Genomic DNA, 13,089 nt, shown 5'->3' with positions numbered 1-13,089 from the left:
CGGGCGGGGACTACTCAAGAGGATGTCGTTATCAGGAGAAAGAAAACTGGCGTTCTACGGATCGGAGCGTGGAATGTCAGATCCCTTAATTGGGCAGGTAGGTTAGAAAATTTAAAAAGGGAAATGGATAGGTTGAAGTTAGATATAGTGGGAATTAGTGAAGTTCGGTGGCAGGAGGAACAAGACTTCTGGTCAGGTGACTACAGGGTTATAAACACAAAATCAAATAGGGGTAATGCAGGAGTAGATTTAATAATGAATAGGAAAATAGGAATGCGGGTAAGCTACTACAAACAGCATAGTGAACGCATTATTGTGGCCAAGATAGATACGAAGCCCACACCTACTACAGTAGTACAAGTTTATATGCCAACTAGCTCTGCAGATGACGAAGAAATTGAAGAAATGTATGATGAAATTAAAGAAATTATTCAGATTGTGAAGGGAGACGAAAATTTAATAGTCATGGGTGACTGGAATTCGAGTGTAGGAAAAGGGAGAGAAGGAAACATAGTAGGTGAATATGGATTGGGGCTAAGAAATGAAAGAGGAAGCCGCCTGGTAGAATTTTGCACAGAGCACAACATAATCATAACTAACACTTGGTTTAAGAATCATGAAAGAAGGTTGTATACATGGAAGAACCCTGGAGATACTAAAAGGCATCAGATAGATTATATAATGGTAAGACAGAGATTTAGGAACCAGGTTTTAAATTGTAAGACATTTCCAGGGGCAGATGTGGACTCTGACCACAATCTATTGGTTATGACCTGTAGATTAAAACTGAAGAAACTGCAAAAAGGTGGGAATTTAAGGAGATGGGACCTGGATAAACTAAAAGAACCAGAGGTTGTACAGAGATTCAGGGAGAGCATAAGGGAGCAATTGACAGGAATGGGGGAAATAAATACAGTAGAAGAAGAATGGGTAGCTTTGAGGGATGAAGTAGTGAAGGCAGCAGAGGATCAAGTATGTAAAAAGACGAGAGCTAGTAGAAATCCTTGGGTAACAGAAGAAATATTGAATTTAATTGATGAAAGGAGAAAATATAAAAATATAAAAATTACCGAACTATCAGTTTAATAAGTCACAGCTGCAAAATACTAACACGAATTCTTTACAGACGAATGGAAAAACTGGTAGAAGCCAACCTCGGGGAAGATCAGTTTGGATTCCGTAGAAACACTGGAACACGTGAGGCAATACTGACCTTACGACTTATCTTAGAAGAAAGATTAAGGAAAGGCAAACCTACGTTTCTAGCGTTTGTAGACTTAGAGAAAGCTTTTGACAATGTTGACTGGAATACTCTCTTTCAAATTCTAGAGGTGGCAGGGGTAAAATACAGGGAGCGAAAGGCTATTTACAATTTGTACAGAAACCAGATGGCAGTTATAAGAGTCGAGGGACATGAAAGGGAAGCAGTGGTTGGGAAGGGAGTAAGACAGGGTTGTAGCCTCTCCCCGATGTTGTTCAATCTGTATATTGAGCAAGCAGTAAAGGAAACAAAAGAAAAATTCGGAGTAGGTATTAAAATTCATGGAGAAGAAATAAAAACTTTGAGGTTCGCCGATGACATTGTAATTCTGTCAGAGACAGCAAAGGACTTGGAAGAGCAGTTGAATGGAATGGACAGTGTCTTGAAAGGAGGATATAAGATGAACATCAACAAAAGCAAAACAAGGATAATGGAATGTAGTCTAATTAAGTCGGGTGATGCTGAGGGAATTAGATTAGGAAATGAGGCACTTAAAGTAGTAAAGGAGTTTTGCTATTTGGGGAGCAAAATAACTGATGATGGTCGAAGTGGAGAGGATATAAAATGTAGGCTGGCAATGGCAAGGAAAGCGTTTCTGAAGAAGAGAAATTTGTTAACATCCAGTATTGATTTAAGTGTCAGGAAGTCATTTCTGAAAGTATTTGTATGGAGTGTAGCCATGTATGGAAGTGAAACATGGACGATAAATGGTTTGGACAAGAAGAGAATAGAAGCTTTCGAAATGTGGTGCTACAGAAGAATGCTGAAGATTAGATGGGTAGATCACATAACTAATGAGGAAGTATTGAATAGGATTGGGGAGAAGAGAAGTTTGTGGCACAACTTGACCAGAAGAAGGGATCGGTTGGTAGGACGTGTTCTGAGGCATCAAGGGATCACCAATTTAGTATTGGAGGGCAGCGTGGAGGGTAAAAATCGTAGAGGGAGACCAAGAGATGAATACACTAAGCAGATTCAGAAGGATGTAGGTTGCAGTAGGTACTGGGAGATGAAAAAGCTTGCACAGGATAGAGTAGCATGGAGAGCTTCATCAAACCAGTCTCAGGACTGAAGACCACAACAACAACAACAACAAGGAAATCTCAGTTTGTTATCTGAATGTACACTGCATTCATCATACATCAGGTGAACATTACTGCCTGCAAACATAAAATGTAAGTCATAGTTAGGTTTTAGTCTAAATAAAAAACATTTTATTAAATCTTCTCTCTCTCTATAGATAAACTGAAGTCCACTGCTCACTTCTTCTTGTATGTCTGAGCTAGCCTGAGGTAGAGATGTGTAGTTTATGAACTATTCTGGGAGAGGAACTGTTCAGAGTGGTCTTTGTTTTAGTGAACTACAGGTCATGTACTCCTCACTTCCCCTATCTATTGAAAGTTGGAATGCATACAAATGAATCTCACTTCTCTTGATACTGAATACACCTCACTCCTAGGATCAGTTCTGTACTGTACTGTGAACGGTGAATTGTGCAAACAGTGCCAGATTGGAAGACTGAAACAATTCTGTTAGTTCACTTAGCTCAGTTCAGTCTCCAGTATCTGTACCTAAATATTTCTTTCCTGTCTTAAGAATTAATTTTTGTGAACTACTAAATTAATTTTTTGAAAAAGAGCTACGAAACAGATACACATTCTTGGTGACAGTGAGAATACTTTAATATTCAGTGCTTCAGACTTCCCTTAGTCAAGATTTTAATTGAAACTGAAAGCTCTCAGCCCATTTTGACAAAAAAAAAAATTCAATGTAAAAGAAAAAGAAAATAAAAGAAAATCTGTAAAAATACGCACACTGGTTTGTTCATGAAGGTTATTCAATTTTTGTAGGCAATAAAATTATAAAATTTTGTTTTTCATTTTATTAGTTTAAGAATTTTTCTAATTGTTCTTCTTTATTGATACTTTAACAGTAAAAATGAACTGTGCAGTTCTTTTGAACTAGCTCTGTGAACTAGTAACTACCTCAAAAGGTATAGTTCCATAGAAAGAGCTACTTTGCCCATCTCTAGTCTGAGGAACTACCGTAGAGATGTTGATATGGTCTTGGAATTCCTGGGACCAATATCTTGCCAGTATCAATATAGATTTGGGTGACCAAACATCCTGTTTTTAACGGGACTGTCCTTTTAATTGTTCCATTTCCCAGTGTCATGCAAAAGCCTTGTTTCTTCATAATCAGCAGTAAACTTCAATTTTTTGCTTAATTTTGTGTTTTTATTTATTTATGTGTCAATTTAGTGTCACAGACATAGTTTTTTTAAAATTTATTGAGTCTTGTGTTTTCTTGAATGCTACGATCGAATAGAGAAGTATTATTTTGGTCATGGGATGAGGAGAGATATGAACAGATTAGTTTTCATCATAATGTTCAGTGTCAGTGACTTACACATGAGCTTTGCAATTCATATCAACTATTTGCTAATGCAAAAATGGTGGACAGATGTAACAAGTTTTCATTAAATAACTTTATAGGGCTATCAATACTCAATTGTATTTGTAGTTATGAGTTAGCTGTTAACTGTTAGATGACATGAATTTGTAGTAGATGCAACTGGCACAGTGTCTTTGGACTGTTACAGACAACAATGAGAAGAAGGCAATAGTTTCAACACTGGCTTTGGCGAGCTTTGGCGAGCCTGCTTTAGTGCGCTCCATTGTCTGTTGTTTCCTGTGGGTGAAACTAGCTTATGACCATTAATATGGGAAAAGGAAGTGTTTTTCTCAAAAACTTTGAGAGAAGAGTTCCCTTTTCTGAAGGAAACCATGACTATGAAGTTAGAATGTACAGTGTGTCATTCACTTTTTTCCATTGAATGTGGAGGACATGCTGATATAATGCAGCACATTAAGAAAGAGAAGCACCTGTTTGCAGTTTCTAGCAGCATAAATTTCTTTGTAAGTACAAATAAACTGCAAACAGAGGAACGTAGACTTATCACTGTGAAACAAGGGCTGTTTGTGCTCTGCACTGCAAAACACAATCATTCTTTCCTTTCAATGGACTGCACAGCTCTTCTCATCTGAGACCCATTTGAGAACAAATTCATGTGATCTGGGACAAAATGTGAGTCAATTTTAGTGAACGTTTTATCACCATATTGCAATGCATGAAGTTCAGTCAGAACTTAAAGATGCTAAGTATGTGCTGGTCAGACCTGAAATTATGGGGAAAATTTAAGTGTGTATGGAAAGGATAGGGAAATGGGAAAGGGAGGTGATGTATTTGTCTCAGTAGGCAAGAAACTCAGATCCACCAAGGTAGAAACTGAAACTGCATGTGAGGTTGTTTGAGCAAGACAAAGCATCGGGGTGGACATAAAATGAAAATGGGATCCATCTATCGCCCACCAGACTCACCTCCTGATGCAACTGAAAACTTTAGGGAAAACCTCAGTTCACTTGTACGTAAGTTCCCCAGTCATACTATAATCATTGGTGGAGACTTTAATCATTCAACAATTAATTGGGAAAATTACAGTTTTGTTAGTGGTGGGCATGATAAGACATCTTCTAAAACTTTACTAAATGCTTTCTCTGAAAACTACCTAAAACAGTTATGAACCCCACTCATGATGGAAATATATTGGATCTAATGGTAACAAATAGACCTGAACTCTTTGAGGATGTCCACATAGAAACTGGTATCAGTGACCACAACGCAGTTGTGGCACCAATGAGTGCCAAAGTACAAAGGACAACTAAAACAAGCAGAAAAATATATACGTTCAGTAAACTAGATAAAAAATTAATACTGTCTTACCTCAGTGAGGAACTTGAAATGCTCAGCACATGTCAGGAGCATGTAGAAGAACTCTCGGTGAAGTTTAAAAGAATAGTTAACATGTACTGGATAGAAAAAAAATGTGTACCCAGTTGAATAGTTCAAGATGGGAAGGAACGTTCATAGCATAGAAATATCTACAGAAATGGAGATTACTGCATAATAGGTGTAAAATAAAGTTTAGGGCTATAGATAGAGAGATTCTGAGTGAAACGTATTTGCCTGTCAAGAAAGCAATGCATGATGTCTTCAATGACTACTATAGCAGAATACAGTGAATTGATCATTCACAGAACCCAAAGAAATTCTGGTCATATGTAAAGGCTGTTAGTGGTACCAAAGTTAGTGTCCAGTCCCTAGTGAATGAGACAGGAACAAACTGAGGGATGCAAAGCAAAAGCTGAAATGCTTAACTTCATTTTCAAATGTTCCTTTACAAAGGAAACCCCCAGGAAAATTGCTCCAATTTAATCCTTGTACCACTGAAAAGAGGAATGGAATAAGTATTTGAGTCAGTGAAGTTGAGAAACAGCAGATAAAATGGAACAAAGCTCCAGGCCTCGATGAAATCCCTGTCAGATTCTATACTGAACTTGTGGCTGAGTTTGCCTTATTTTGACTATAATCTATTGCAGATCCCTCAAACAAAAAAACCATGCCCAGTTCTTGGAAAAAGGCACAGGCCACACCAGTCTACAAGAAGGCTACTAGAAGTGATACACAAAACTGCAGTCCAATATCCTTAAGATCAATTTATTACAGAATCTTATCACATATTCTGAGCTCAAACATAATGAGGTACTTGAACAGAATAGCCTCCTCAATGCCAACCAGCATGGATTTCAAAAACGTTGATCACATGAAACCCAACTCTTACTTTTCTCACATGACACAGTGAAAGCCTTGGATCAAGGCAGTCAAGCAGATACTGTATTTCTTGATGTCTGAAAATCGTTTGACTCAGTGCCACACCTACTCCACGAAATGTCCACCCACATTCTGCTAGACTGACAGAAAACACTAATGAGGAGTTGGGTTGAGAACTCATTCCTCACCCACCTTATTCACCTCATCTTGCACCATCAGATTTTCACCCTTTCCGCTCTCTATCGAACAATCTTCAAGGAACTTCCTTACTGGATGAAAATATGTTCTGAACATGGTTTGACAAGTTCTTCATCTCAAAAGCACATGGTTTCCACAGTCGCAGAATCAATAAGTTACCCCAGCTTAGCAGACTGTTGTAAATAGTGAAGGAGAATATATTATTGATGACTAAAGTCTCTGTTATGTGTATTTGTTGTGATTATTAAATTTATGGAAAAATGCTATGAGCTTATTATACTCCAACCTAATATATTCATTTCTTGGCCTCCCTCCATAATTTTACCCTCCACACTACTCCTAAATACTAAACTACATTGGTGATCCTTTGATTTCTCTTAATGCTGTGCCACGAACTTCTTTCCTTCCCAATTATATTAAGTATTTCCTCATTAGTTACATGATCTACTCGTATAGTCTTCATCATTTTTCTGTAGCATTACATTTCAAAAGTTTCTATCCTCATCTGAACAGTTTATTATCCACATTTAATTTCCATACAAGGCTACACTCCAGACAAATATCTTCAGAATATACTTCCTAATGCTTAAATCTATATTCAATGTTAACAAATTTCTTTTTACCAGGAACATTTTTCTTGTCACTGCCAGTCTACATTTTGTATCCTCTCCACTTCAGTTGTCTTCAGTTATTTTCTGCCCAAATAACAAAATTCATCTACTACTTTTACTACTCATTTCCTAATGTAAATGTACAAAAATGACGATGTTCAAGACTGTAAATGTTATTACAGGAAACTAAAGATTATTATTATTATTATTATTATTATTATTATTATTGTTGTTGTTGTTGTTGTTATTATTCTTCTTCTTATTATCATTTTAAAAATGTACTGAGGACAAGTGATGCAGTTTAACTTGCAAATAAGCCACGTATTTCAAAGTGCTACAATGTACCATTTGTATGCTTATTAATTCTACTGTCTTGTAAATTAGACTCACCTCATATGCTTCCTTATGTAGTGGACCAATAATAGGGTTGGAAAGAGCATGAAGAACACGTGCAGAGGCATTTGAAGGGCCGGCACTCATCATGTACTTGTATGGGATAACCAGAGGTCTGCGGAGTCTGTCAGGTGGTGGTACTGTACACTCCATGGTGGAAACAAGTGGGACACTGTGTGCTAGCTACTGGACTGAGTGCTCTACACGACAGCTGGGCAACTACTGCCCAGTTGTAGAAATACTGCCTATTTATAGGCCAGCAGCATCATTGTCCTTGAGATAAGACCTGTTGTTTTCTGCCAAAGACATCCTTGCATGCTACAAGATTAGGATAAGGAACTTGTGAAATTTAATGCTGACATAGTGTTGATGTGTTCTCAATTATCTTAGGTACATGCACATCATCTACTCAGTTTTTATTAAATGCCATCTCATCACAAAAGCCAACTGTATTTAAAAAGTGTAATATCATCAAATAGTCTGAATCTTTAGTATCTGCTATTCATTGCTAGCATCAGTTAGTGATCCTGGTAGAAACTTACCTCCAGTATAGCAGAAAAATAACAGTACATACAGTAATAAAATGAAAAAAAAAAAAAGAAATGAATTAATTCACAGGACTACTATAAGCTGTGTGCATGTGATGCATGCCTATGAGCTTAAACTATGATCAACATCAGCAGCACTTTAAAGTAAAAATATTTTGTTGTGAAAAATGTGAAATATTTCCTAAAAGTAGTAATTATTTATACAGAATCAACAGTTCTGGATTGTTAGCTACACTAACCAATGTAAATAAAATTGAATGGCTAAGAATAAATGGACCTTTTTAACATTTCTACAAAACAACTCTTTCCACTCTATGCAGCTGATTTTGAAAAGATAAAATCTGTGTGCATATGTTACAACTGAATCTGCTAAAAGTTTTTAAAAAAATTACCTTCAGGGTGAGCAATTTCCAGTACTATGGATAAAAACACTTCAGTTGAATAACTATTCTAAAAATTTTAGAATAATATGTTCTTTCTTCACAGACAACAAAAAGATGTTAATTGTGGGAGGCTGAAAAGGCGAACAGGAGCAGATGACTCAGGTGCTGAGTTGTGAGGGAGCAGGGAGGCAAAGATGAATGAAAAGGTGTCAGAAACAGAGGAAGAGAGAGAGAGAGAGAGAGAGAGAGAGAGAGAGAGAGAGAGAAAGGTTAGAGTTGGGGAGGGGGATGAAGTCACAAAGTTCCATGCTAGCTTCATGTCAGAGGTGAAGGGACAGAGTGAGAAACAGAACTGTATTTAAAGAAGTAGAACAAATAAAAAGAGTAATTCAGTTGAGGAACAGAAAGAGAAGGGAAAGAGAAATGTGAAAAAGATAGAGAAAAAAGTATACAAACAAGTAATTATTAGAATTTCACAAGTACCACATATGAAAATTGGGTATGAGAGATACAAATAGAAGCTGGGGATGGAGGAGAGCAGTGCAGAATGAGAGGATATGCTGGAAACAAAGTTCACGTCTTAGTATGGGAGACTAATACTGTATATGTAAAGTGAGATGAAAGTCTAGTATCATAGGAGATTTTTTGCTGTTGCAGAGGAAGGAATAAAAAGAAGAGCTATGGAAGAAAATAAGCTCAGCAACAGGAATGAGAGAGGAATAAGATTCCTTGAGTTCTACAATGAATAGCAGTGAGAAATATAAATACCCTATTTGAATATTTTGATTGGATAAATACTTAGAAAAAGGCAGCAGACACTGCAAGATAGCAGCATCCTAGTAAGGCAGAGATTAAAAAATCGGATATTGGATTGTAAGGCTTATCCAAGAGCAGACCACAATTTAGTAATAATGAAGAGCAGGGCGAAGTTTAAGAGAATCATTATGAACAGCGAATATATGAGGGATTGGTATATGAAAGTACGGAGGAATGATGATGTGTATCCAAAACTCTCTGAGGTTATAGGTATTGTGACACTGAATACCACAGTAGATTCTTCAGTTGAGGAGGAATAGATATCTCTAAAGAGGATAGGGTAAAATACGTTAAATGAGCCAATGTTTTCTTTTTTTTTGTATTTATGTTTCTCATAGTACATAAAGGTTAAATGTGTCTACGTATTGTGCAATAAAACATGAAAGTTTGAAAAAATATATTTGAAAAAAATCAACAGTCCACAAAAGCTATGAACTTGAAAAACCACAGCTTGATGCTGCTTTAAGCTGCCCAGTGCTGCTTTTGCGGATACAGTTCTGTCACTCCTATTTGGGACCACAGGGGTCCAATACCATTTTCACCCAGCTGCACTGTACCACATTCGCAGTTGACGCATTTATTCACTGCTTATGGGGCTCAGGGGCATCTGCTGCATATGGAACCAACATTGTTCTGAGTTGCTACCATAGTCTAAACATACAGTCACAACACTCTCTGGTGTGAAAGTGGAGCTACACTAGCACTCCAAGTCGTGAGAAAGCTGACAGTCACAGGTGTAGTAAGTGTAGCGTTTGTGTTTAACTATTTTCTACTTAATTAATGAAATAGTTATTATATTTTTACATTTCATGCATTAGAAAATTACCAAGATACATGAATTCTCATGAAATACATTTAAAAACAGCTGAGTCACACTGATTCAATGGCATAAGCTACAACTTGTTCATGAAGAAATACTTTCTAACATGTGTATATTTGCAACTTACTCCACTGAAAGCAAGAGAATATAAACACATATTTCATGCATGAGAAGCATGTATTTCTGTTTTTGTCTGTTGTTATTATCATAGGCACTTTCCTTGACATTTAAAAGTTTTTTATGGAGTCTAATAATTCACTCATTCTTAAAATTCAGTTGGATTTCTTATACATGAACATTTTTCTGAACATAATTACTTTTTCTTCAAAAGCAAATGTTTTGAACATTCTCACCATTTGTAACTCTGATTTAGCAGTAATTGTAGAATTGCTTTCATCTGTGTTGGGAACCAGTTTTACTGCTTTTGATAATTTATTATCACATCTGTGTGGTTTTTCAATAAGCTACAAGTGTTCAAAAATGGCTCTGAGCACTATGGGACTTAACATCTATGGTCATCAGTCCCCTACAACTTAGAACTACTGAAACCTAACTAACATAAGGACAGCACACAACACCCAGCCATCACAAGGCAGAGAAAATCCCTGACCCCGCCGGGAATCGAACCCGGGTGTGGGAAGCGAGAACGCTACCGCACGACCACGAGATGCGGGCAGCTACAAGTGTGGAGGCTTATTTGGTGCATTAAATAATATAGGTAATACATTCAACATTGGTTTCCTACTTTCCACATTCATTGATTTGGTTTAAAGTGTAGCAAAAAAAAAACCGGTTATGTTGTTTAGATACATGACGTCTTTCCACAAAAGATCAGGTCTTCTGCTGTTTATTAGCAATTTTTTGTTATTAAAGGGAAATGACATTATTCAGAAAAGCTCTGTATGTTACAAGATAATCATAAATAAACTGTCCTGATTTGATTTTTTATTTGGTACTGTTGATTACATATTTGCACAAAGGATGTACTAGTAAATTAGGACAAGTCAAATGAAATAATACAAAATTATGTGAGTATTTTATATATCATACAAATACTTATTTTCTATGAATGACTGATTTTGGACAATATTACAATTTGCATTTTACTGGTATAAGTTTAAGTGAATGCTTAAAACAGCATAATGAATGGAAGCACACATTTTTATTCCAGTGTTGCAAAAAAAAATGAAATTTACATTTTGTCATTATGATTTAAATGAAAATACAAAATTTTTATCTTCATCCCATAAGTAAGTTCAAGTAAATACTCAATAGCGTAGAATAAATGGTAGTACACATTTCAACCAATGATTTAAAAAAAATTACATTTCATCACTATAATTTATGTTAGAAGAACACAATTTTGTCTTCATGACATAAGTAAAGATTTTATTTCCTTTATTTTTACTCAAAATGATGCCTTATTACTGTAAGGTTTAATTAAATTTGTAATTGTTCTCTGAGGAATGTTTTTAGTTTCCTTTTGAATACCTGCATGTTATCAATTTCCTATTTTATACTAATGGGAAGCTTTTTATTCACTTTTATTCCTGGCTCAATTACTCCCCTATGGAATTTTGTCATAGTTGTAGGGCTGTGGTGGAAATCTTTCCCTGGCCTTGTGTTATGCTTGTGAATGTCAGAGTTTTTCTGGAATAATTCCATGTTGCTGGCTATGAACATCATATACATTGATTTGTAACAGTAAATATTCTGAGAGTCTTAAAGATAGATATGCAGGATTTTTTGATTATGATTGTTTGTTTTTATTATGATTCCCTGTTCTTTCAGCTGCAGTGAGAAAAAAGTTATTAAAATCGGAGGCTGCAACTTTTTGATTATTCTCACCTGAACGTCCACCAGAGGACAGTGGAGTCCCTGCCCGTTCAAATTATGTTCCTATTTGCCTCACTTTTACAGTGTTTCATATGGTTTTTATGTTATTGTTTGACTTGCTAATTTTTTCTGCATAATGCATTTGTTTGGCCTTCTTTTACAGTATTTTTAGTAACGTGGTTTCATTGCTAGGTTTATAAAAGCCTTTTGTTCTATATGTAAGTCTCTCTTTTTAGAACGATATTTTGGTGCCAGCTGTTATCTGCTCTTTCCTTCCACAACAGAGTGATTTCATTTTAATCTGTCATTGGGGGATGCAGGCTTCAAAATTTTTGAGAAATAAGTGCAGGAATGAATTGAATTTCTCATTCATTGTAACTGCGTGACACACTTCCTCCCATTGTTCATGGTGTAAACTGTTTCTAAACAAGCTAGTTGATTTCGTATTTAGTAATGTACCGTTTCGTATCTCCCAGGGTCCTAAGGAAACGTAAGAATGACAAAAGTGATATCATTTTCAGTTTCTGCCAATTTTTATGACACTAAATGCACTCCCTATTATAAAAAATTTATTACAAATCGGTTTAAACGCTAACACTCGTACACTTCCGATATCGTATTCAGAAGTGTCGCTTGCTGGCCGCTTCAGGCGCTGCTATCGCTGTAGGTAACCAAACCGAGACGGAGGGTTGCAACTATTATTTATGTTAGACTGTGGTTGTTACGGTCAAATCGGGAGAACACAATGACAAATCTATCTACTTGGCGCTCCTGGACAGAGAAAAATACTTCCACCCCCCCCCCCCCCTTTTCAACACAATTATACCATCCAATGACTTACATTTGTTCGTAACTGAATACCTCGACTACTCCTGCTAATAATAATAATAGTAAATACATGCGTATCGAACTCTGCACACTCAAATTAGGCAAAGCTGTTTATGGCGTACTTTCTTTGTAACCAATTCGTCGATCGTCTTTCCAACTTGCTACATGGTCCTAAGCCTGTTATTATCCTTTAATTGCGCTGGCTGTGAGGAGAGCTTTTGCCGGTAGTGACTTAAGTTGAACGACGCCTTGCAGCAACTGAATGAACAGTTTGCCTTTACTTCTCATTAACATCTGATTACCTTCTGGCATGATCTAACTTTACCCAGAATATTATTATTTTTATTTTATTGCTCGTTTCGTTGATCCTGATAATTCTTTGTTTCTTAAGACTGGTCTAAAGCAGCATTAAAATTGGAATTTTGCTCTAATGGGCAGAGTTAGTACACATTTTCACTTTCTGAGCACTCTGTAACTACTGTAACTATACATCTAAAACGTTACAATGTATGTTGTGATGTGTAATTCATTTTGTGTCCAGTATTTAAAAAATGCTAAAAAGTGGTGCAAAGTTATCCCAATTGACTTTACTGTATCAACAATTTATTTGCAGTATTATTCTCTTGCATATCGCTGACCAAAAAGTTGTTAGTATCTAAGCCTCCAGACTCTTCAGTGTTTTAGTCGCCACACATTTTAGAGAATCCTTTTGAGTTTTATCATC

At 36.3% G+C, this 13,089-nt stretch overlaps 1 protein-coding gene across 1 annotated transcript in view; it reads right to left on the bottom strand.

The window, feature by feature from the left end:
- The window catches only part of LOC124605510 (alanine--glyoxylate aminotransferase-like), a 115,859-nt gene extending 108,495 nt beyond the window's left edge, over positions 1-7,364 (bottom strand). Inside the window, exon 1 of the mRNA XM_047137247.1 lies at positions 7,132-7,364. Within this exon, the coding sequence (XP_046993203.1) occupies positions 7,132-7,287 (156 nt within the window). The 5' untranslated portion in view covers positions 7,288-7,364. The remainder of the gene's footprint in view (positions 1-7,131) is intronic.
- Between the last annotated feature and the right edge of the window lie 5,725 nt (positions 7,365-13,089).

The sequence above is a fragment of the Schistocerca americana genome, chromosome 3 (genome assembly GCF_021461395.2).
Source record: "Schistocerca americana isolate TAMUIC-IGC-003095 chromosome 3, iqSchAmer2.1, whole genome shotgun sequence".
NCBI lineage: Eukaryota > Metazoa > Arthropoda > Insecta > Orthoptera > Acrididae > Schistocerca > Schistocerca americana.
The sequence above is the reverse complement of the archived record's forward strand: the minus strand, read 5'-3'. Positions and strand labels throughout refer to the sequence as shown.